This window comes from Cucumis melo, chromosome 5, assembly GCF_025177605.1.
Source record: "Cucumis melo cultivar AY chromosome 5, USDA_Cmelo_AY_1.0, whole genome shotgun sequence".
In the NCBI taxonomy this organism is placed as follows: Eukaryota; Viridiplantae; Streptophyta; class Magnoliopsida; order Cucurbitales; family Cucurbitaceae; genus Cucumis; species Cucumis melo.
In genome coordinates, this window is record NC_066861.1 from 1296694 (window position 1) to 1317702 (window position 21009).

General features: G+C 36.1%; 1 protein-coding gene across 4 annotated transcripts; it reads left to right on the forward strand.

The window, feature by feature from the left end:
- Positions 1–291: 291 nt before the first annotated feature.
- On the forward strand, positions 292–20776 carry LOC103491483 (protein CHROMATIN REMODELING 5). Of its 4 annotated transcripts, none has more exons than XM_008451450.3 (31): positions 292–761; positions 1527–2314; positions 2464–2531; positions 3244–3687; positions 4178–4402; positions 4536–4619; positions 5128–5187; positions 5275–5378; positions 8461–8512; positions 10262–10325; positions 11256–11349; positions 11599–11686; positions 11771–11905; positions 12325–12513; positions 12604–12671; positions 13308–13401; positions 13486–13610; positions 13748–13811; positions 13946–14158; positions 14570–14812; positions 14896–15006; positions 15146–15232; positions 15428–15610; positions 15888–15968; positions 16129–16362; positions 17073–17228; positions 17335–17512; positions 17595–17776; positions 18877–19224; positions 19302–19395; positions 19610–20776. In XM_008451450.3, the coding sequence occupies exons 2-31, from the start codon at positions 1585–1587 to the stop codon at positions 20092–20094; spliced, it is 5283 nt and encodes a 1760-aa protein (XP_008449672.2). In that variant the 5' UTR covers positions 292–761; positions 1527–1584; the 3' UTR covers positions 20095–20776. The 4 variants fall into 4 exon arrangements, with proteins under 4 accessions (XP_008449672.2, XP_008449674.2, XP_008449673.2 ...); XM_008451452.3 differs by having other exon boundaries at positions 3247–3687; XM_008451451.3 differs by having other exon boundaries at positions 1581–2314.
- Positions 20777–21009: the final 233 nt, after the last annotated feature.

Consider the following 21009-nt stretch of genomic DNA (forward strand, 5'->3'; position numbering starts at 1 on the left):
AATTAGAAAGATATAGTAAATTGAATATAATTGTGAAGATATTTTAATTTATATTAATATATTTAAAAATAACCCTTACAAAAGATAATTATATTTTTTGCCCTAGGGATTAATTTGAAAATAATTTGTTCATTGAAGAAAATAACCACAAGAAATTGAAAATCGAAAAAAAGATTAAAAAGAAAAAAAAAGAAGAAGAAGAAAGAAAAAGAAAACCCCTCAAAGGCATTCCAATCAATTATCTCCGAATTCCTAATTCTTCCTTTTTTCATAAACACTTATCTCTCTCGGAAACAATCCTTCGTTAAATCAAACCACAAAAGAGGAAAAAAAAAAGAAAAAAGAAGAAGAAAAAAGAAAAACGAAAAAACAAAAAACAAAAAACGAGAGGAAGGTTAAACGAAATAGGAATTTCACTCTTTTTTTCATCTCCTCCTCCTCCTCCTCCTCCTCCTCCTCCTTCTTCTTCTTCTTTTTCCTCCTAAATCTGTTGTTCACGTTGCCACCTGGCGCATCTTAGCCGCCGCCGCCGCCACCACCGCCGTCGTCCATCATCTTTTTAAATTCCTTTCGATTTTTCCCTCCCATATCGGATAACCCAACCCGATTCAATTCCTCACTGTTCGCCTTGTCGCCGATTTACTTCCGGCGACTCACAATTGGCGCCGTTCGTAGGAATAGGATAATCTTTTACCCTTTGCGTTCTTTCCATCTTGATCAGTCAAACTTCATTCTCTTTTCCTTCTGCTTGCCTTCTCAAGGTGAGAGACTCAACTTTTCTTTTCGATCATCTTTTTCCTTCTGCTTTCCGATCGTAATTTCTTTGGGTTTTTTGAAGTTTCTGATTGTGGATTGGGAGTTCGTTTGAATGCTAGGTTTTCTTCAGGGGGTTTCGGGGGGTTTTAGTCTTTAAAATATTTGATTTTCGGACTTAGTTTGTTGATCTGGAAATTGCTGTGTGCACTATGTTTTAGCATTAGTTTTCCGCGTTATCTGAATTTGTCTTGGTTTCGGACATTAATGTGTTTAGAATTCTATGAAGGGATTTTATTTCTGATTGATGAACGAATTGCTTAGTGTCGAGTTTCGTTTGTACTCACTTGGGCTGTGTCACGTGCCACCTTCAGCTTGGATTTTGCATAGAATACTAACCTCTGCACTTCAATTCTTTACATTGGCTTAATTCATCCCTTGTTTGGAACAATTGCTGTAAGTTCACCTGAACTATTTTCTGCTCGGAAAGGCCTAGTAAACAAAGGAAACTGGAAGGTGGTTTGTTGAATGTAGGATGGTGCGGACCAAGCTTGTTTGATATTAGTTACTTTCTTGAATCTTTTTTCTTTTGAGGTTCACGTTCCCGCTTTCTGTATTGCTGCATTTCTCCTTCACCATTCACAATTCTGTCTTTCACAGCATACTTGTATGATTTTGAATACCTGACCTTTACTAAGGAAAAGTTCAATTTTTCTAGTTTATTACTTTCCATTTTGATCGAGATAGTATTAAGTGTAGTGTTCCACTTTCAGGATACAAAGCTTCTTTTTCACCAGCACTAAGTTGAGATGTTTTATTCCATGTAGAAGAATGGCCTTTTTTAGGAATCATTCAAACGAACCAGGTTCTCATGGTGTATTGGAAGATAAAGGCCAGGGACAAGTTACCGATAGAACTCATACCTCTGCAGGAAATGACGAAGAAGACATGAGTACAGATAAAGAATTTAATATGAACATGGACGCACCCTATCACAGGGGAGGTCAGGTAGATGATAACAGTAGGTTTCAAAACGAGCCAGCTGCAGATGATGGAATTGCTACGAGAATGTCAAACTTACAAAATTCTGGAAGAAGAACGGCAGTGGGTAGAAGGTGGGGTTCAACATTTTGGAAGGACTGCCAGCCTATGATTCATGGGGGTTCTGATTCTGCGCAGGAGTCTAAGAGCGAGTCTGACAATAGAAGCGGAGAAGGATCAGAAGATAATTTATCCAATGAGAAGGATGGAGGTTCAGAATTTGAAGATGATGACCAATCAAAAGAGGTTAAAGATCAAAGAAGGTATACTGATGTCCCTGCAGAAGATGGGATGTTGTCAGATGAATATTACGAGCAGGATGGAGATGAGCAGAGTGATTCCCTGCCGTACAGGGGGTTTCATAACTCAGTAAAGTCGAATAGGTTGCAGTCACAGTCTGTTAATGCCAACAGCAATCACATGCGAAGAAATTCTAGAGTTGTGAATGACGAAGATGATGACGATGGATATGATGAAGACCATAATGATGATGCCGATTATGAAGAGGATGAGGAAGAAGGTACCTTTCCTGTAGGATTATTTATGAACTGTTTACGATGCTCTAATTTCAATTGGTTGACATTTGGCTACACTTTGTTCCTACTTCTTCTATCAATCAGTATTGGCTTAATCGTATTTGCTAAATTTTATATTTGTGGGTTTTTGCAGAAGATGACCCTGACGATGTTGACTTCGAACCTGATTATGGCGTTGGAAGTGGCCGCTCAGTGAAGAAGGTAGGTATTTTTATGTATTGTTCAACAGATTTGTGCTGGATTTCATGATGTGGTAATTTTTTTCCATGCTTCCATGAACCACGTGTGTATATATTTATGTGTTCTTCCTTCCTCTCGTAGTCTCATTTATCTTTTAATAGTGTTGTCTGTATGGCATTGAAGAAATGTAGAATTACACGATGGGAAAGAAGAAGTGAAAAAAACTGCTCATACATAAATCAAGCCATCTTGTTATGGAACAAAGTTGTGACATGTAATCTTAAAGTAAAATAAAAAAATTTAAAGCTAATCACTGCAAGATTCTGCCTCCTACTTTCTGACCGCATCAATTTTCTTTTTAGGATTTCTCCTATATAAACGACATCTTTGCTGATTTCTTTTTTCTTCTCCTTATTAATCAGTATTTAGTTGCTCCGCCTATCATTGATGCTTGTCGATGAATCTCATTTCTTGGGGTTTTTTCCCTTCATTCCATTGACAATCTTTACCCTTGCAGGTCTTACTGCTACTCATATTATGTCTAAAATGTATTTCTTCTTCTTCGTTGTAGATGAGTATGCACATATAAATATTTTTCAGAATGTAGTCTCTTTTGTCCACATTTTTTTCGTTATGCAGTTAATATGACCTGATGGTTCTTGTACTTCCTAATTATGACCTGACACTATCATCTTTCTGCACAGTGGACACTAATTTAGTGTTTTATTGATAGCAGGACAAAGACTGGGATGGTGAAGATTATGAGGAAGATGATGGGAGTGATGATGATGATTTAGAGATTTCTGATGATGAAGGACCTAATTATGGAAAGAAAGGCAGGGGAAAGCCACGAGGTAAAGGAGGACGCAATGTAAAATCTACCAGTGAACGTAAAGTATACCAATCATCTATTCGGCAAAGAAAAGGAAAATTCTCATATGAAGAGGATGAATCATCGATGGAGGATTCTGCTAGTGATAGTGTTGAGGCTTTTAAAAGTTCAGTGAAAACTGGCACTCACCTTCGCAAGAATAGTGGCCGCTATTCTGTAACAGCAGGTGTTTCAGGACGACGAAGTGAGGTCAGAACTTCTAGTAGGTCAGTTCGAAAAGTTTCATATGTTGAAAGTGAAGAAAGTGAAGAATTTGATGAGGGCAAAAAGAAAAAGTCCCAAAAGGTGTGCTTGCATTTTTCAATTATATTGAGGCTGCTGATGATATATTCTTGTATTTTGGTTCTGAATTAAGATTCTTTGTCTGTGTCTTTGTTGGTCTTTTTGATTCAAATTTTTTTAGTTCTTAAAATATCTAAAAAATCATAACAAGCATCGTATGATTTTGGGGTTGCTCCTTTGCTGGATTGCAATGAGCTGTACTACGTTTATGTAGCTTGTGATTGTTGATGTTAATTTTTTTGGTTAGTTGTTTTTTATGATGTATTCATATCTTTACCCCGTCTCATTTATTTCTAGTCCATTTGCTGTTGCCCCTCCATTGTCTTTTGTTACTATGGTCTGGTTCTGCAGGGTTGGGTACTGGTTGAGCCAGTTGTCTGTTCTCTAATTGGCTGTATAGCTTGTTTTGAGGCCAATTTAAAGGCTTTTGTCTCATGTGTTAGTTTGAGTTGCTAATCTACACTTTCAATATCTTTGTTATACGTGCTTTCAGGAGGAAGTTGAAGAGGAAGATGGTGATGCAATTGAAAAAGTTCTCTGGCACCAGCCAAAGGGCACTGCTGAAGTTGCTATAAGAAATAACAGACCGATAGATCCTGTCCTGTCTAGTCATTCATTTGATTCTGAACCAGACTGGAATGAGGTGGAATTTTTGATAAAATGGAAAGGCCAGTCGCATTTACACTGTCAATGGAAACCATTCTCTGAACTACAATATGTACGTTTCCGAGTGGCTTTTTTGTTTTGTATTGTCTCGTCTAAAGAACATTCTCTTTTTGAAGTGCGACGGGTCTTTGTCTTTAGCTAACTTTTTATCCTTTCCTCTGGCATTAAACACATTTTTCTTGCAGCTTAGTGGTTTTAAGAAGGTTTTAAACTACACTAAAAAGGTCATGGAGGAAATCAGGTACAGGAAGAGTGTCTCCCGTGAGGAGGTAATTTTTGCTTGATACTGTAATAAAATTGATCAGTTCAAATTGTCAATTACGTAAGATTGTTCTGAATATTAGTGAAGTGCTTTATTAGTAGAAGCCTTTGAAAATAACATGTATGACAATCTTTGAACAAAGCATACCGGCACAGTTGCAGCTGCCTTAGAAGGTTTTATAAGTCATGAGTCATCTTCTAAGTTGTCTGATGGCCAATTTTTCAATTAGGAGACTTTTTCTGTGGTTCATCTTGTTATAATAGTACATTTTAATAGTTTTTGTAATCAACCCTATTCTTGTATTAGACTCTTTTAGGGAATTTACATTAGTTTTTTGTGCCAAAATATGCTAGAACAGAATTGTCTATAAGCGAAAAAACAACAATGATGGATTTGTTGATTCGGGTGAATTAACCTTGATGATGTGCTTCTATGTAAAAGAATTCTTATTCACCAAGTAACACTACAACTTTTGGTATGGCATCTCATTTGTTGTTTGCTGGATATGTTTACAGATCGAGGTCTATGATGTCAGTAAGGAAATGGATTTGGATCTCATCAAGCAAAATAGTCAGGTTACTTTGTTGAACTTTATCTGTTATTTTTTAGGTTTTGCTTAAAAAAAAAACTTTTAGTAATCAGGTTTATATGTGAATTTGTAGGTGGAGAGAGTTATTGCTGACCGTATCAGCAAAGATGGTTCAGGTGATGTAGTACCAGAGTATTTGGTAAAGTGGCAAGGGTTGTCTTATGCCGAAGCAACTTGGTAACTAGAATCATTATTCTTCTAATGAACTTCTGAATGAGTTTATAAAGTGTTTTTCTCCCCTTATATTTTTATGAGTGAGCTTGAATAATTTTCTACATAATAAAAAAGAAATGCTATATGATAACGTGATGGAGAAAAAGGGTTTGGGTATAAATGGAGGATGTGCATGTGTTGTTGCATTAGAAATGTGAATTATTCTATCCTCATAAATATAGCTCTTTGATAAAGGATTCCAGGTTCTATGACAAGGACACTTATCCCCCTTCTTGTTCTTATTTGTTGTGGATGTCTTGAGTAGTCTCATAAACAGGGGACTAAAGGCAAAAATATTGAGCTCTTTTGGTGATGAGAAAGTGGCCTTGTCTCATCTCCAATTTGCTGATGCAATGATTTTCTTCTGCTCAGGCAATGATGAATCTTTCCCTATTCTTAACATATGTTGGAGTTCTTTGAGGCAATATCAGGGCTTAAGATTAATAGGAGCAAAAGTTAAATCTTGGCCGTTAATCCCGATCAAGAGGAAATCAGGAGCTTGGCAAAGGAAGTTGGTTGTGAAGTTGGATCCTTTCTCTTTTCCTACCTAGTCTTCCTCTTGGTGGAAATTCGAGGTCCATCCTATTTTATGAATTCGACATCCGATAAGATTTAGGAAGAGATTATCCTTTTGGAGAAAAGGGTTTTCTTTTGTTGATTCTTTTCCCTCTTTTCTAAAGCTAGAAAACTTACTCTAAATAGGGTGGCATTGGGAGATATTCCCATTTATTATCTCTCTTTTTTGTGCTCCTAGGTTGGTTTGCAAGAGTATGGAACAACTCATAAAGTATTTTCTTTGGGAAGGGGTGGATGAAGAGAAACAGCCCCATCTAGTTAGTGGGGAGATCGCTGCGAGATCTAGAGATTGAAAAAGTAAGTTTATGCAACAAAGGTCTTTTCGCTAAATGACTTTGGCAGTTCTCTCTTTGAGCCTCAATCCTTGTGGCGTAGGATTGTTGCAGGCAAGCATGAACTCCATCCCTTTGAATGGTTGTCCAAAGGGGCCAAAACCACACACCAAAGACTCTAGAAATAAATTTCTTTTGAGTTTCCTTCCTCCCATCTTATTTGTTGTATATTGGGGAAGGAACACAAACATATTTCCAGGAAGATCAATGGATAGGGATAAATCTCTTTGCTCCATGCTTCCTTGTTTATATCGTTTATTTTCCTTTAAAATTCGTTTAGTCTTTGATTTCTTGGCTTGGTTTGAGAGCTCTGCGTTTTCTCCTTTAGTCTCTATTGTTTGCTATTTAATAGGGAAAAAAAACAGAGGCTGCCTCACTTGTCTTTGCTTGAGATGTTTTTAGGGAATTGTCGTGTTTGGAATCCTATTCCTTTCGGTGGTTTCTTTTGTAAGGCCTCTAGTATTTTGTTGGATCCCTTTCTTGTTGGTGAATCGGTTTGATGTGTCATGGAGGATCAAGATTCTAAAGTAAGTTAAGTTCTTTCAAGTTTTACTTGGCAGTTGGCCGTGTGATTTCTTTGGATAGGGCATTGAGAAAGATGCCCGCGGGTAATGGATCTTTTTTGTTACCTTCTTTGTTGGAAGGTGGATGAAGACCTGGATCGCCACCTTCTTTGGAGGTGCCAATTTGTGAGATCTGTGGGGTGTTTCTTTCAAGAATTTGGTATTGTGCTAGGAAGCACAAACATGGATACATTTGGGCATAGTGTCAGTGTTGGACATGGATACATTTGGACATGCTCACGACACGCGAAAATTTTGTCCTCTTTTATTTATTATTTTTTAAAATTTCTGACATGTGAAGACACGCCATCAGACAAACATAGACAAAAAAATAGAAAAAAAAAGACCAAATCTTTCAAAACAACCGGCAACATTGAAGAAGGTTAGTCAACAGAGGAAGGTCGAACAACTTGGACGATGACAAAGAGAGGTGGTGAGCATGCAACTTTGACATGGGAGAGAGCAAAATCAAGGAGGAGGCGACTGTGCGTGGGAATTGGGAAGAAAGAATAGTGCAAGAAGGGAAAAGAAATATTATTTAGGCCTTGTTACTTCCTCGTCCTGTGATGTGGTCACAAGGTTCTTTTTTCTTAAATGGGCTCCTAATGTGGTTATAGGGTTTTTTCCCGTTAAATGGGCTTTTTTGGCTACTTTTTCTCCCACGAACGACCCTTCCTTTCCTTCATTAATTTAAAGAAAAACATTATTTTTAATAACTAATAGAAGAGCTTGTATTAATTGTTTATGTACTTGATAAAAAAACAGCTTTCTTTTATTTTTTCTCAATGAAAGTTGTTGATTTTCTAAAAAAAAGTATTTCAAATACTTACTATAAAAACATGTTTTTCTAAATATAGCAAAATGGACCAAAATATTTTCAAAATACAGCAAAATACCATAGTATATCTATGATGAACCGTGATAGACCTTGGTCTATCATGATCTATCACATATAGATTGTGATATTTTGCTATATTTGTAAGTATTTTCAGAAGTTTTTTCATTTAAAATAACTTTCCTATATATTTATATATATTAAAAATAATTTTCTTAAAAAGCTTGTCCCCACGTGTCGTCACCTACACTCCAGAATTTGGTGTGTCACCACGTCTCATGTTTCAGTATTGTCTTAGCTCGTCAGAGGGATATCCGAGTGATGATTGGGGAGTTCCTTCTCCATTTGCCTTTTCGAGAGAAATGTTGCTTCTTGTGGGTTGCTGGTGTTATGTGCCTAATGGAATCTTTGGGGAGAGAAACAACAAAGTGTTTAAAGGAGTGGAGAGGGACCCTAGTGAGGCTTGATCTTCTATGCGGTTTTATACTCCTTTCTGGGCTTCAGTTTCAAGGACTTACTGTAATTATTCTTTAGCTAACATTTAACTTAGCTAGAACCCCTCTTTAGCTGAGTTGTAGGCTTTGTTTCTTAGTATTCCTTGTATAATTGTATTCTTTCATTTTTCTCAATAAAAGCCGTTATTTCTTGTGAAGTTAGATGTCCTTTTTCCCGTGCATTAAATTCACCTATACTCGTTGAGTTCTTGTCTGCTTAATATTGTTTTGTAAATTTGATCTTAGGGAAAAGGATGTAGACATTTCATTTGCACAAGATGCTATTGACGAGTATAAGGTATTTGGCTATTTCCATTTTGCTTCCTTATTGTTGATTTACAAGTATTGTTTCTATATCAGTTGCACGACACTACTCTATGTGTAATGTTTTAGGTTGTTGATTTTGTGAAATTTTCTAAATAGGAATTAAATAGTTTCATTAAGAATGGTGAAAGTACTAGTGAGCCTTGCCCAAAACTTTGAGCTGTTCATTCGAGTACTTACCCCCCTATCCCCCCACTATTAATCATAAAACTTCCTTGTGTTCCCTGGGTTAGGTGTTCCAAAGCACGGCTAAATTATCACATTCCATAAAACTTCTACCAAAATGGACATTTATATAGAAAAGAACGTTCTTTTGGGTCTTGGCAGTCAAACTTAGTGCTATGCCGAAGCCTAGAAACCGTTAGTCCTTGTGTACACCAAATATGAAAATAGAAAGCATAATGTTTAAAGAGAAAATGTTTTCAGTCGGCAGCAACCTCCCTTTAGAAAAATGCTTGTCCAGGAAAGATGTCACAAGTATCACTTTAGGAGTTTGCTCTTCCCACGACTCATCCAAAGATTATAGAACTTTTACATCCACACGATTTACCTAAGAAATGGGTGTCGAGATAAATTGATGTATGAGACAAGTCGATGGGGTTCATATTTTCAACTCTTGTGAGACTATTATTGATTTTTAATCATTAACTTTTTTATAAGATGTCACAAGTTTGTTGATCATATTCTTTGGACTGGGTTGTAGTTTTCTGTTGCAAGCTAGAGTATTAAAGACATGTTTGAAGTATATCTTAGTGCATAGTGATGGTCAAACTGTGTGATTGTAGTTTTATTTCTTGTAGTATGTAAATGTTTTGGTTTTGTACTTCCATTTGATTTGTTCTAGTCCCTACATTCTAATATATGGACTTAATTCCATAAAAAGCTGACATGGCACCATGTGGAAGCTGACATGACGCCACTTCAGCTTTCCTTCTATATGTGGAACTGTGGACATACAATATCAAATTGTCATGTCAGATTCCATGTGGTGCCAGGTCAGCTTACATTATTAGTCAATTGTATTGTTCACAATACAGACTAAGAAATGTAGGGGCCAAAATGAAGTAAATGGAAGCACAAGAATTAATTTGTTACATGTGACAAAATGGTGGGATGAATTATAATTGAACTTAAAATATCTAACTTGTTTTGACATGAAAAGATGGTTATCGACTCAAAATATTTACAAGTGTCAAGTGATGAGGTATTTTGGTGAACTATCGTATGATATGATGTCCAGCAGTGTTGATATTATCAAATTTTAGTATCGTGTAATTAGGCTAAACACCTACTTATTTCTTGACACACTTCTTCAAATTTGAAGTTTAGTTGCTCATATTTTCACTAAATGTTCTTCAATATAATATCTTACACTTCAAAAGAATCCATTTGCTTTCTGTCACTTTTTTGTCATGTTTCGACTAACAAATTTATTTTTCAAATAAATATCACGCATTCTTTTATCAATCATCCTTCTGAAATGGAGCCCCCCATCCTGACCACCATTTTTTGTTTTGTTCTTGGTTTACAGTTTGTTAGTCTTTCGTTTTTTGTTTTTGGCTCTTTTTGTTACGTGTATTTCCTTCACTAAAAAGAGAGATGAAACTAAGATAGACATCTTTGTATTGGCTAGTTTGTTCAATCGTTGTGCTCAATTTCTCCAATCATGTTTGTATGATTGAAGCTGGTTGATACACTTTTTCCTGATTCATAATTTGAGCAGGCTCGTGAAGCTGCAATATCTGTGCAAGGGAAATCAGTTGATCTTCAGCGGAAAAAGAGTAAAGGTCCGTGGAAACTTGATGCCATGAAATTGTTTTTGACAATTGAATTTTATGTACTACATTGAATACTGTATTTATGGAAATAATAATAGTTTATTTGTAGATGGAATTACAAAGCCATAGTTATGGAGGATTAGAAACCAAATTGTAGTATCTTGTTACCTTTTTCTATAAAAAATGTTTTATGAACAATCAGCTTTCATTGAGACAAGTATAATAGGTGGCCACATAAAACTATGGCATAAAAATTACCAAAGAGCCTAAAAAAATATGATAGTTTTACAGTAGACTTTTTCATTTTGTCCATTTTGTTACTGAGAAAATAATGAACAACAAAATGAGTATGGATAGTTTTGAATGAGTGAAGATTTATTGATGTTATTATCATCAGGAAGCTGAATATAAAGGAAATATCGATTATCCATTAGTTTCTTTCCACCAATAAATCTTCATTAACCATTAATCTATTTCACCAATAATGAAAGCCTAACATATTAATTAACCATTAGCTTCATTCTACCAATGAAATTAATGGTCAATTAATATTTCCTTTCTATCCTTCCAAATTTTACAATGAATTCCTTTCTTATGAAAAAAACATAATGGTATATGAGAGTGTATAAAAAAGATATTGTTAGTTTCTAAAAAAGGAGAAAAAATTACCAACACTAACTTCTGGCTGAACAAAAATTTTAGAAGGATATCGTAATAATTCAAATTGTTACAACTCAAACCTTTATATTTCTTATGAAGAATGAGGTAAGTGAATACTAGTTTCCTAGTTATTTTAAGAGGGGTAGATGCTTTAAGCCTTATTGTATTTTGGCCCAAAGGAAGCCTATGCGTTGAGGCTAAAACTTAGAATTCTCGTCAATCTTTTTTACTCTATGTATAGTTAACATTCTTTAATATTATAATTTTTCTTATTTCTAGTGAGTTTAAGGAAACTTGATGAACAGCCTGAGTGGTTGAAGGGAGGCAAGCTTCGAGACTATCAGCTTGAGGGTTTGAATTTTCTTGTTAATAGGTATATTTGTTATTTATTTATTATTTTAATCACTTTAGAACTGTTCATTTTGCTTTTCTATTTTTTGTTTTAAAAGATATAAATTTTGTTAAAGATATTACTTAAATGGTCTAGAAATAGTTAGTAAGTTGGTGACTGTTGAGTATATAATAGATTACTGTTCATCACGAAACTCTTCTGACCCATTCTTTTTCTTTGAGATTATATTTTTGGTAGTTATGTAATTGGTCTATCTTTTCATGTTTGTAGTTGGAGAAATGATACTAATGTAATTTTAGCTGATGAAATGGGTCTTGGGAAAACTGTTCAGTCTGTTTCCATGCTTGGCTTTCTACAGGTGGACTCTCTCTTCAGTGGTTTTATAAGTATTTCCGATAGATGAATCTTGAAGACTAATCTTTTTCTTTTCTTTTTTTGGCAGAATGCCCAACAAATTTACGGTCCATTTCTTGTTGTTGTACCACTGTCCACCCTGTCAAACTGGGCTAAAGAATTTAGGAAGTGGCTGCCTGATATGAATGTTATTGTCTATGTCGGTACCCGTGCCAGCAGAGAGGCAAGTTATCTTTCTTTAACTTTATTCAGACGGCGATGTTTGTGGTGTATCGATGTAATTAAATTTACCTGTTCTCTTGCCTCTCAATAATGCGAGATCTGACGGCATTCGAATTCCGGAAGAGTATTTCCCAGAATTTTTTTTCGATATAATTAAATTTACCTTAACTGATATTACTAAATTTACCCTAAGCCATGAACATAGGCTTTTGGGTTGGTGATGTAACACATTTCACGAAAATATCTCTACTATATGTTTATTTTACTGGGAATGGAACTATTGTTTATAAATTAAAATTGAGAACAAGTTAATGGGAAGGTTATGTGCTAAGATTTTTTATTTATCTGATGTTCAAGCTTTTATTTGTTTTGTTATTTCTCTTGGTAATTTGTACTCTTGCATGCACTTCTTTGTCGCAGGTTTGTCAGCAGCATGAATTTGAAAATAAAAGAACCGGCAGACCTATAAAGTTTAATGCATTGTTGACTACGTATGAAGTTGTTCTGAAGGACCGTGCCGTTCTTTCAAAGATTAAGTGGAATTATTTGATGGTTGATGAAGCACATAGATTAAAGAATAGTGAGGCACAGTTGTATACGACCCTTTCGGTATGCTACTATTTTGAGTTACTGAAACTTTCTAATCCCATACTTTTTTGATACATTACTGACTTGTGATCCTTGCTGGGTGCTTTTCAGGAATTTAGCACAAAAAATAAATTGCTCATTACTGGTACTCCGTTGCAGAACAGTGTGGAAGAGCTATGGTATCATTTGATTTTCTACTTAATATGAAATTTCTTCATTTTTGTGTCCAGTTCATTTTTTTTCCTTCCTACTTGTCATCATATGTATGCCTAAATTCCAAAACTGGTTCTTTTCTGGCACTGAAGGCTGCCTCATTGTTGTGCAGTTTATCTTTTTCTCCTGTTCTTGGCCTGAAGTGTGCTTTGGTTGGTTTGGTATCAGACCTCTTACTTCTTAAGGAATATTCAACCTTCTATGGTTTATTTAAGATTAGTGTGTGCCAAATTGGAAACACCTTTTGCACACCCTATGAAGTACCTTTGGATATCTTTGGATACTTCATTCAATCAATGAAATTGTTTCTTGTCCAAAAAGATATTTAAGATTAGTGTTTGCATTTTTGTTTTGTATTCACATGCACTTGATTATGAATCTTGGATACTTTTAGTTTCTCGAACTTGCTATATCTAACATCTGGACACTTAAACTGCTAACTCCCTTGTATAGTATGCTTTTAAAGTAGGTTGGGTTATTATCTAAAGGTGGCATGTTTCCCTTATCCATGTAATGCCATTTTTGCAATGCCAATTGGTATTAATTTCAGTTCTTCTGTCGTGTTCAATTGAAAGATTGTTTATCCATTTTGCCTCTCTTAGGGCTCTGCTGCACTTTCTTGATCCTGATAAGTTCAAGAGTAAGGATGATTTTATTCATAATTACAAGAACCTTAGTTCGTTCGATGAGATTGAGGTAATATTCTATTCTAGGACTACTTTGTTTCACTTTGAAAATGTTGCTTTTATCTGATCCTTCGCGATTTTGATCTTTTTGTAGCTTGCTAATCTCCACATGGAACTGAAGCCTCACATCCTGCGTCGTGTTATCAAGGATGTCGAGAAGTCTTTGCCTCCTAAAATTGAGCGTATTCTTAGGGTAGAGATGTCTCCGCTTCAGAAACAGTAAGTATTACACACACACACTGAAAGAAAACAGAAAATCAGTTCGGTAATAAAATTACAAGAAGTTGGGGTTACTGTAATATTTTCAAGTATATAAATTGATGTAGAATGTTTGGTACTTGGTTTTCTGTTTTTAGATATTACAAGTGGATTTTAGAGCGCAACTTTCATGACTTAAACAAAGGAGTTCGTGGGAATCAGGTAGCATGATTTATTCTGTTTGTCAGGATTCATCGTATTCAATTTTTTTTTATTTTTTTATTATTATCACTAATTTCAACAATTAGACTTCAGGATTTTTTATTATTTGAAAATTATATAATTTTCTTTTTCAGGTTTCTCTTTTGAACATTGTGGTGGAGTTAAAGAAATGCTGCAATCACCCCTTTCTGTTCGAAAGTGCAGATCATGGTTATGGTGGGGACTTCGACTCAAATGATAGCAGCAAGCTGGATAGAATAATCTGGAGCAGCGGGAAGTTAGTTATACTTGATAAATTGTTAATGAGATTGCATGAAACAAAGCATCGGGTTCTGATTTTTTCACAGGTCTGGTCATAAATTTCTGATTGAATTTGTTTCCTTGTAGTATTATTATCAATGTTGCCTTTGATTTGATATATTCAACCTTTTGTTTTAATATATCAATGGGAATCTGGCTTCTAATTTTCTATGCACTTATGACATATATAGAGACAGTCTTACTTTCGATTAGGAAGGATTCCATAGGGGTTCTGTCACCTTATCTTCTCCTCACAGCAAAGTTTTCTGAAGATTCCCTCGTCATCTGGCCTTCAGAAACATTTTTTTTTATTGAATTTTCTTTTTAAACCATTCTTCATGTGTCTTTCTCTGCAGGTTTAGTGAACCCTATTCTATGTACAAGTACAACTTAATCGAGATTATGCTGTATTAGCTTTTCATGCAGATAAATGTAGTGATTATGATGATATCTTGCAGATGGTTAGAATGCTTGATATTCTGGCTGACTACATGTCATATAGAGGATTCCAATTTCAGAGGCTTGATGGAAGTACAAAGGCTGAGTTTCGGCAGCAGGCTATGGATCATTTCAATGCACCTGGTAGTGATGATTTTTGCTTCCTTCTTTCAACTCGAGCTGGTGGCTTAGGTATAAACCTTGCAACAGCAGATACAGTTATCATATTTGATTCAGACTGGAACCCACAAAATGACTTACAGGTTGATTTTAGAATCTGTTTTTTAGTTGTCTTTCTTGAGAGGTTTCATTTGATAAATTAGCTCCGTTCTCTACTCTGTTGTAGGCTATGAGTAGAGCTCACAGAATTGGACAACAGGAAGTAGTTAATATATACAGATTTGTTACAAGCAGTAGTGTTGAGGAAGATATCTTGGAGCGAGCAAAGAAAAAGATGGTACTAATAAAAAATTTATTTGTTAAGAATGATTCTGACGCTTAGATTTGCATTCAATTTACGTGTATATGTGTTGATGGAATCTATATTTTTATATGATTTTGTTTCTGAGTGGTCGCAATTTTTCTGTGCTTTACAGGTTCTTGACCATCTGGTAATCCAAAAATTAAATGCGGAGGGTAGATTGGAGAAGAAAGAAGCAAAGAAAGGCATTGGTTTTGATAAAGTAAGAATGGTGTTGCAAAACCACTGTAGTTGCTTTATTGAAAAACTTGAATTTGAATTCACGGAAGCCTGAATTATTTAGATGATGAAAATTGTGTGCGACTCCCTTTTTGCTGGATTCTCCACTGGCCTTCTTAGATCATTCATCTCTCTGACAAATAAATTGTCTAACATCTCTGTATTTTCTGCTTTGTAGAATGAGCTATCAGCGATCTTAAGATTTGGGGCTGAGGAACTTTTCAAGGAGGACAAGAATGATGAAGATAGTAAGAAACGACTTCAAAGTATGGATATTGACGAGATTCTTGAGAGGGCAGAGAAGGTTGAAGAAAAAGAAGCAGGAGGAGAGGAAGGGCATGAATTGCTGAGTGCTTTCAAGGCAAGATAATGATATTGTGGTGGTGATCTTTTTTGTTGTATCTGTCTTTATTTCTAGTATTATTTTGGTAGCGGCGTTTGCGTTTTTCTTTGGGGGCATTCAATATGGTAGTGATGTTTGCGTATAAGGTGTTAGAGCAGTATGGATGCCAAAGCATTGATGTGGCTGCTGTTTCATTATGCTTGAGCTGATTGTTGACTTACCTTTTTAACTGATCCTCTTTGTTTCTCTTTTCTTTTCTTTTTTTTCTGGGGTCCTGGTGCTTGCAAACAAACAGGTTGCTAACTTTTGTAGTGCTGAAGATGATGGAAGTTTTTGGAGTCGTTGGATAAAACCTGAAGCCGTGTCTCAGGCTGAAGTATGAACCTGTACTATACTGTTATTTTTAGCTTTGAACCTGAAGACATTCCCTTCTACCAAAATTTTTATTTCAACAGGCATTTAATATCATTTTGCATAATTTTTGGTTTTTGTTCCAACTAGCATTCATCCATCCATTTTATTTTTGTGTATTTTAGGAAGCTCTCGCTCCTCGTGCTGCCAGGAATACAAAGAGCTATGCAGAGGCTAATCAACCTGAGAATAGTGGTAAAAGAAAAAAAGGATCTGGGCCTGTGGAGAGGGTTCAGAAACGCCGTAAAGGTGATATTTCTGCTCCTTCAGCACCAATGATTGAGGGTGCATCTGCTCAAGTGAGAAGGTGGTCTTGTGGGAATTTGTCGAAAAGAGATGCATTACGTTTTTATCGTGTGGTAAGGTTCTGCATTCATTTCAACTCCCTTCTTTTTTGGTGTTTTAAGCATGTGATGAGATTGATAATGATTGTCGCTTGTGCCATTTAAAATTTGACGTGCATATTTTTATTTATTATTTTTTTTATGAGGAAGACCATATAAAAACTTGTTCTATCTTTATTTGTTATTACCTTTCTCTACCGATTTTATGGGCCACGTTGCACTCATCAAAGATTTAGTTGGGGGAGATGGAGAGAATATTGAGGGAGATAAAAGGGAAAAGAGAGGTGAGAGGAATGAGAACCAAACTGACCATGTATGGAGCATACACTCATCGAGGTGAAGCCTTTATGAGGCAACAAACATAATACCAACACAGAGAGTGATGAAAAACGTTGAGGAGATGAAGAGAAGAGAAAGAGAAGGAGAAAAGACTCCTTGGCTAGACCAGACTATATCAATAAACGCCTCAAAGAAACTGCACCATAAATTCTTCCAACATTTAATTGAGTCATTAGGAATACTGGCGTGCTCCTACTTATGTTGGAGAGGAAATTTCCATCTTCCAACCCTAGCATCAGACACTCAAATTTCTTATCGATAAATGAGCACTTGTTGGTTTTTAATTCTTCGCTTATTACTAATTTCTGTCGTGTGTTTGGATTCTGCTGATTGGCATGTTTGATCTTTGTTCACACTGCTGGACTTTCTTTATAACTTAAAATCAGGTTATGAAATTTGGGAATGAGAGTCAAATTAGCTTGATAGCCGGTGAGGTTGGCGGTACAGTTGCAGCAGCTAAGCCTGAAGAGCAAATAGAACTTTTCAATGCTTTAATTGATGGCTGTCGAGACGCTGTTGAATCAGGATCAACAGATCCAAAGGTTTGTCTTAAAACATGAATTCCTATTCTGGTTGCTGAAGATGAATTGCAATTTGCTATACCTTTAGGGTTCTTTGCTGGTTGACAAAAGTTTGAATAATCTCTAGGGACCTATGTTAGATTTCTTTGGTGTGCTAGTGAAAGCTAATGAGCTTCTCAATCGAGTTGAAGAACTTCAGCTTCTAGCAAAAAGAATTAGCCGCTATGAAGATCCTATTAAACAATTTCGTGCCTTGATGCACCTGAAACCTTCAAATTGGTCAAAAGGTTGTGGTTGGAACCAAAGTAAGTATTTGGTTGTCCTCCTTTTGCTCTCCTCCTCCATTTATATTATTTTCTGCGGACACTTATATTTCTTTATTCTAAGTTGATGATGCAAGATTACTTTTGGGAGTACACTATCATGGTTTCGGTAATTGGGAAAAGATCAGGTTGGATGAGAAACTCGGTCTCATGAAAAAGATTGCTCCAGTGGAACTTCAACATCATGAGACCTTCCTGCCACGTGCTCCAAATTTGAGAGATCGTGCTAATGCGCTTCTGGAGATGGTAAGTCATCGTTGTGCAACCTCTGATGTTGACGCTGGTTTATGACTTTTCCCATTTAACTTTGGTTTGAGTGCCATGTGGATGCCTATTTTATATTTGATTGGTCTGCCTATCCTAGTTGATTATAAACTTGCAAAGCTAGTAGTTTTTCTTTATATTTGGCCTACTTAGAGCTTGCATTTCCGACTTTATTTTGTTTCATGTTCTATAAACATGGTGTGGAGAAATCATTATGGCTTGCTATCGACAAGGCTTTCTTCTGAAATCTTTGATGTGAACAGAATTGGGAGGAATTCTCGGGACTCTGTTGATAGTTTTTTGCATTTAATTTTGCTTTGTGTTCTTTTATATTTATTGGTGCAGAAGTACACAGCTTCTCTTAAGACGATAGTCTTCCTACATTAATTTCTAACTGGAAAGCTTTATTATAAATCACACCTTTGGCTTTCTTTTGTTTTTTTCCCTCCATCTTCCTCCATTGCACTATCAACGAAATTGTTTCCCTTCTCCCAAAAATAAAAAAGACTTTAGGGGCCGTTTGGCCCGAGGGTTATCATAACCCTTGTTTTTGGGTTATCATAACCCCTCTTCCCTCGCCCTCCTTCTTTTTAAACCTTCTTCAACTCTCCATAACCCTATCTCTTCAACTCCATAAAACTATCTTTTTAAACTTTCCCCAAACACATCTTATAATAAAACTACATTTTCAACCCCTTCCCCCAAACACATGTTATGATAAAACTAGGTTTATCATAACACTAACCCTCTATAACCCAACCCTTCCCCCAAACGGTCCCTTAAAGTTTGCATTTTTGGTTGTCTTCTAAGGTGTTGTAGAGATGGCACGCATTAAGGTTAAAAAATTATGTACGAAGTACGAATTTTGGTTTGACATGCATTAAGTTATTTATTTTGCATTGGTATTTTCAGCTTTGCTGGTTTGTGTCCATAGTTTCTGGTGCAAGTTAAGCCTCTTGGTTGTTTGATTTCTTAGTGCGTGCTCACGCGCGCACACACACATTTTGTTTATGGGTTTTTTAATTTCCACTCCAGATTTTTTATAAATAATGGATGACGATTTTGTCAATTTTATTGACCAGGAACTTGCTGCCCTCGGTAAAAGTCTGAATTCTAAAGCTGGTCGCAAGACTGCAAAGAAGGATAGGGAAAATATCCCAAAAGCTTCGACATCGCGTAGCTTGGATCGAAAGGGGAAACCAGGTTCTCCCAAGGTTAACCTAAAATTGAGGGACCGGACTTCTAAACCTCAGAGAGTTGAGACCCTGGTGAAGGAGGAGGGTGAAATGTCTGACAACGAAGAAGTATATGAGCATTTTAAGGAAGTTAAATGGATGGAATGGTGTGAAGATGTCATGGCTGATGAAATTAGAACTCTAGAACGACTTCATAGATTACAGACAACTAGTGCCAAACTCCCAAAGGAAAAGGTCCCGTTATTTTTGTTGTGAATTCTAAACCCCTTATGAAACAATATTTTGAATTTCTATTTTTCCTTTCCCTTCAGGTGCTTTCGAAAATTCGCAATTACTTGCAGCTTCTTGGACGAAGGATAGATCAAGTTGTTTTTGATCACGAGGAAGAACCATATAAACAAGATAGTATGTGCTCTTGATTATAACTATGTTATCATTTGTATTTGTGAATGTGATCTTCTTTTCTTCTATATGATCTTGTCTCTTGAATTCTTAACCGGCTATAATCTTTGTTTCGAAATAATTGATTGTAATCTCTATCAGTGGCACGATATTTGTAGACCGACAAACTGTGTTTTTTCTAACGCAAAGAAATCTAACTGGTTGATATTGATCACAGGGATGACTATGCGATTGTGGAATTATGTCTCCACCTTTTCAAATTTATCTGGGGAGAGACTTCATCAAATTTATTCAAAACTCAAGCAAGAAAAAGAAGTGGGAGCAGGTCCATCCTATCTCAATGGCACTGGCTCTGCTCTTATGGGCAGGGATGGGGACTCCTCTCATTTTGGAGCCTTATCTCGTCATCTTCCAAGGGTACGGGGGAACAAAAATAATACTTCCTTACAAATATCTGAACCAGTTCAGAAGGGGGTTGAAACCGAGAAATTCGAAGCATGGAAACGACGAAGAAGAGGGGGGGATGCGGATAACCAATACCATGTTCCTTGTCCACCTGATAGACCCATGAGTAACGGTGGTCGGATAACAGATCCGAACTCATTGGGGATTCTTGGGGCAGCACCAACCGAGAACAGGAGGTTTGCTAATGATCGGCCATATAGGATTCGTCAAACTAGTTTTCCTGTGAGACAAGGTTGAGATTTGGAGGACCAAGTTAGCCTCTTATGCAGTGTGGGAGGAGGAAGCTGATCCGAGAAAAGGATTTCAGCTTCGACCTGGTCCCATTCACCACTGCAGCGGTATATAATTCTCTGGTTCTTTTTCCACCATGGGAATAAATAGCTGCAGACCTCTATTAGTGTTATGTGGCTGACCCTAGAACGTAAAAATCTGCGGGAAAAAAAAAACATAAAAATGGGATTTTTTGATGCTGACCCCATTGATTGCCAAGGAAAGTTGAAAAGGTTCTACATTATATATTCAAGGCTAGAGGCAGCTTTGCGAGTTGAGTTCGAGTAATTTCTTCGTATATAGCAAAAAATCGGAAGTAATGGATCTACTTCTTGCTCGTTTGGCACATAAGTTCACGAGGGTAGTCCTATACATACTATGTTCACCCAGAATTGTACATTATCAGTTATTTCAGAAAATTTTATCATTTTTTTTTCTTTTTGGCTACAATAGTTCAATTTGTTTCCTCATTTGTCCATAAGAAATGTAGTTCATTTTCAATGAGATTCTTCAAATGTACCCCCAAAGTAACCATTGAATTCCCCCCCCTAAAAACTCTTGTTTTTTCAGTTAACTTTGACAATGTCCAACAAATTTTACCATTTGATAAATGGAAAGCAGGCAAATGAGTTCTTGCATTGAAAGCCAATGAGATGGCTTTTTATTTTGGCCCTACCAGATTTTCCTATGATCAAATCAGTTGCGAAAAGACATAGCAGCCATTTTGAGTTAACAATTAGCAGGTTTTTACTAAAACATTAACAAATCAAATCATTGCTTGAATCGAATGAGTTTGTTCTTCGTCACCATTTCGTACAAACTGTTTTTTTAAGCTACAATTCTATGATTGTCAAAAGGCAAATAACTTAAATTATTGACTAA

Excerpts from the sequence above, each read along its gene's own strand:
- LOC103491483 (XM_008451450.3), top strand. The coding sequence starts at position 1,585 with ATGGCCTTTTTTAGGAATCATTCAAACGAACCAGGTTCTCATGGTGTA. Across the intron at positions 15,007-15,145 it reads AGCGAGCAAAGAAAAAGATG|GTTCTTGACCATCTGGTAAT; the intron begins GTACTAATAAAA and ends TGTGCTTTACAG. Across the intron at positions 15,969-16,128 it reads AAGCCGTGTCTCAGGCTGAA|GAAGCTCTCGCTCCTCGTGC; the intron begins GTATGAACCTGT and ends TGTGTATTTTAG.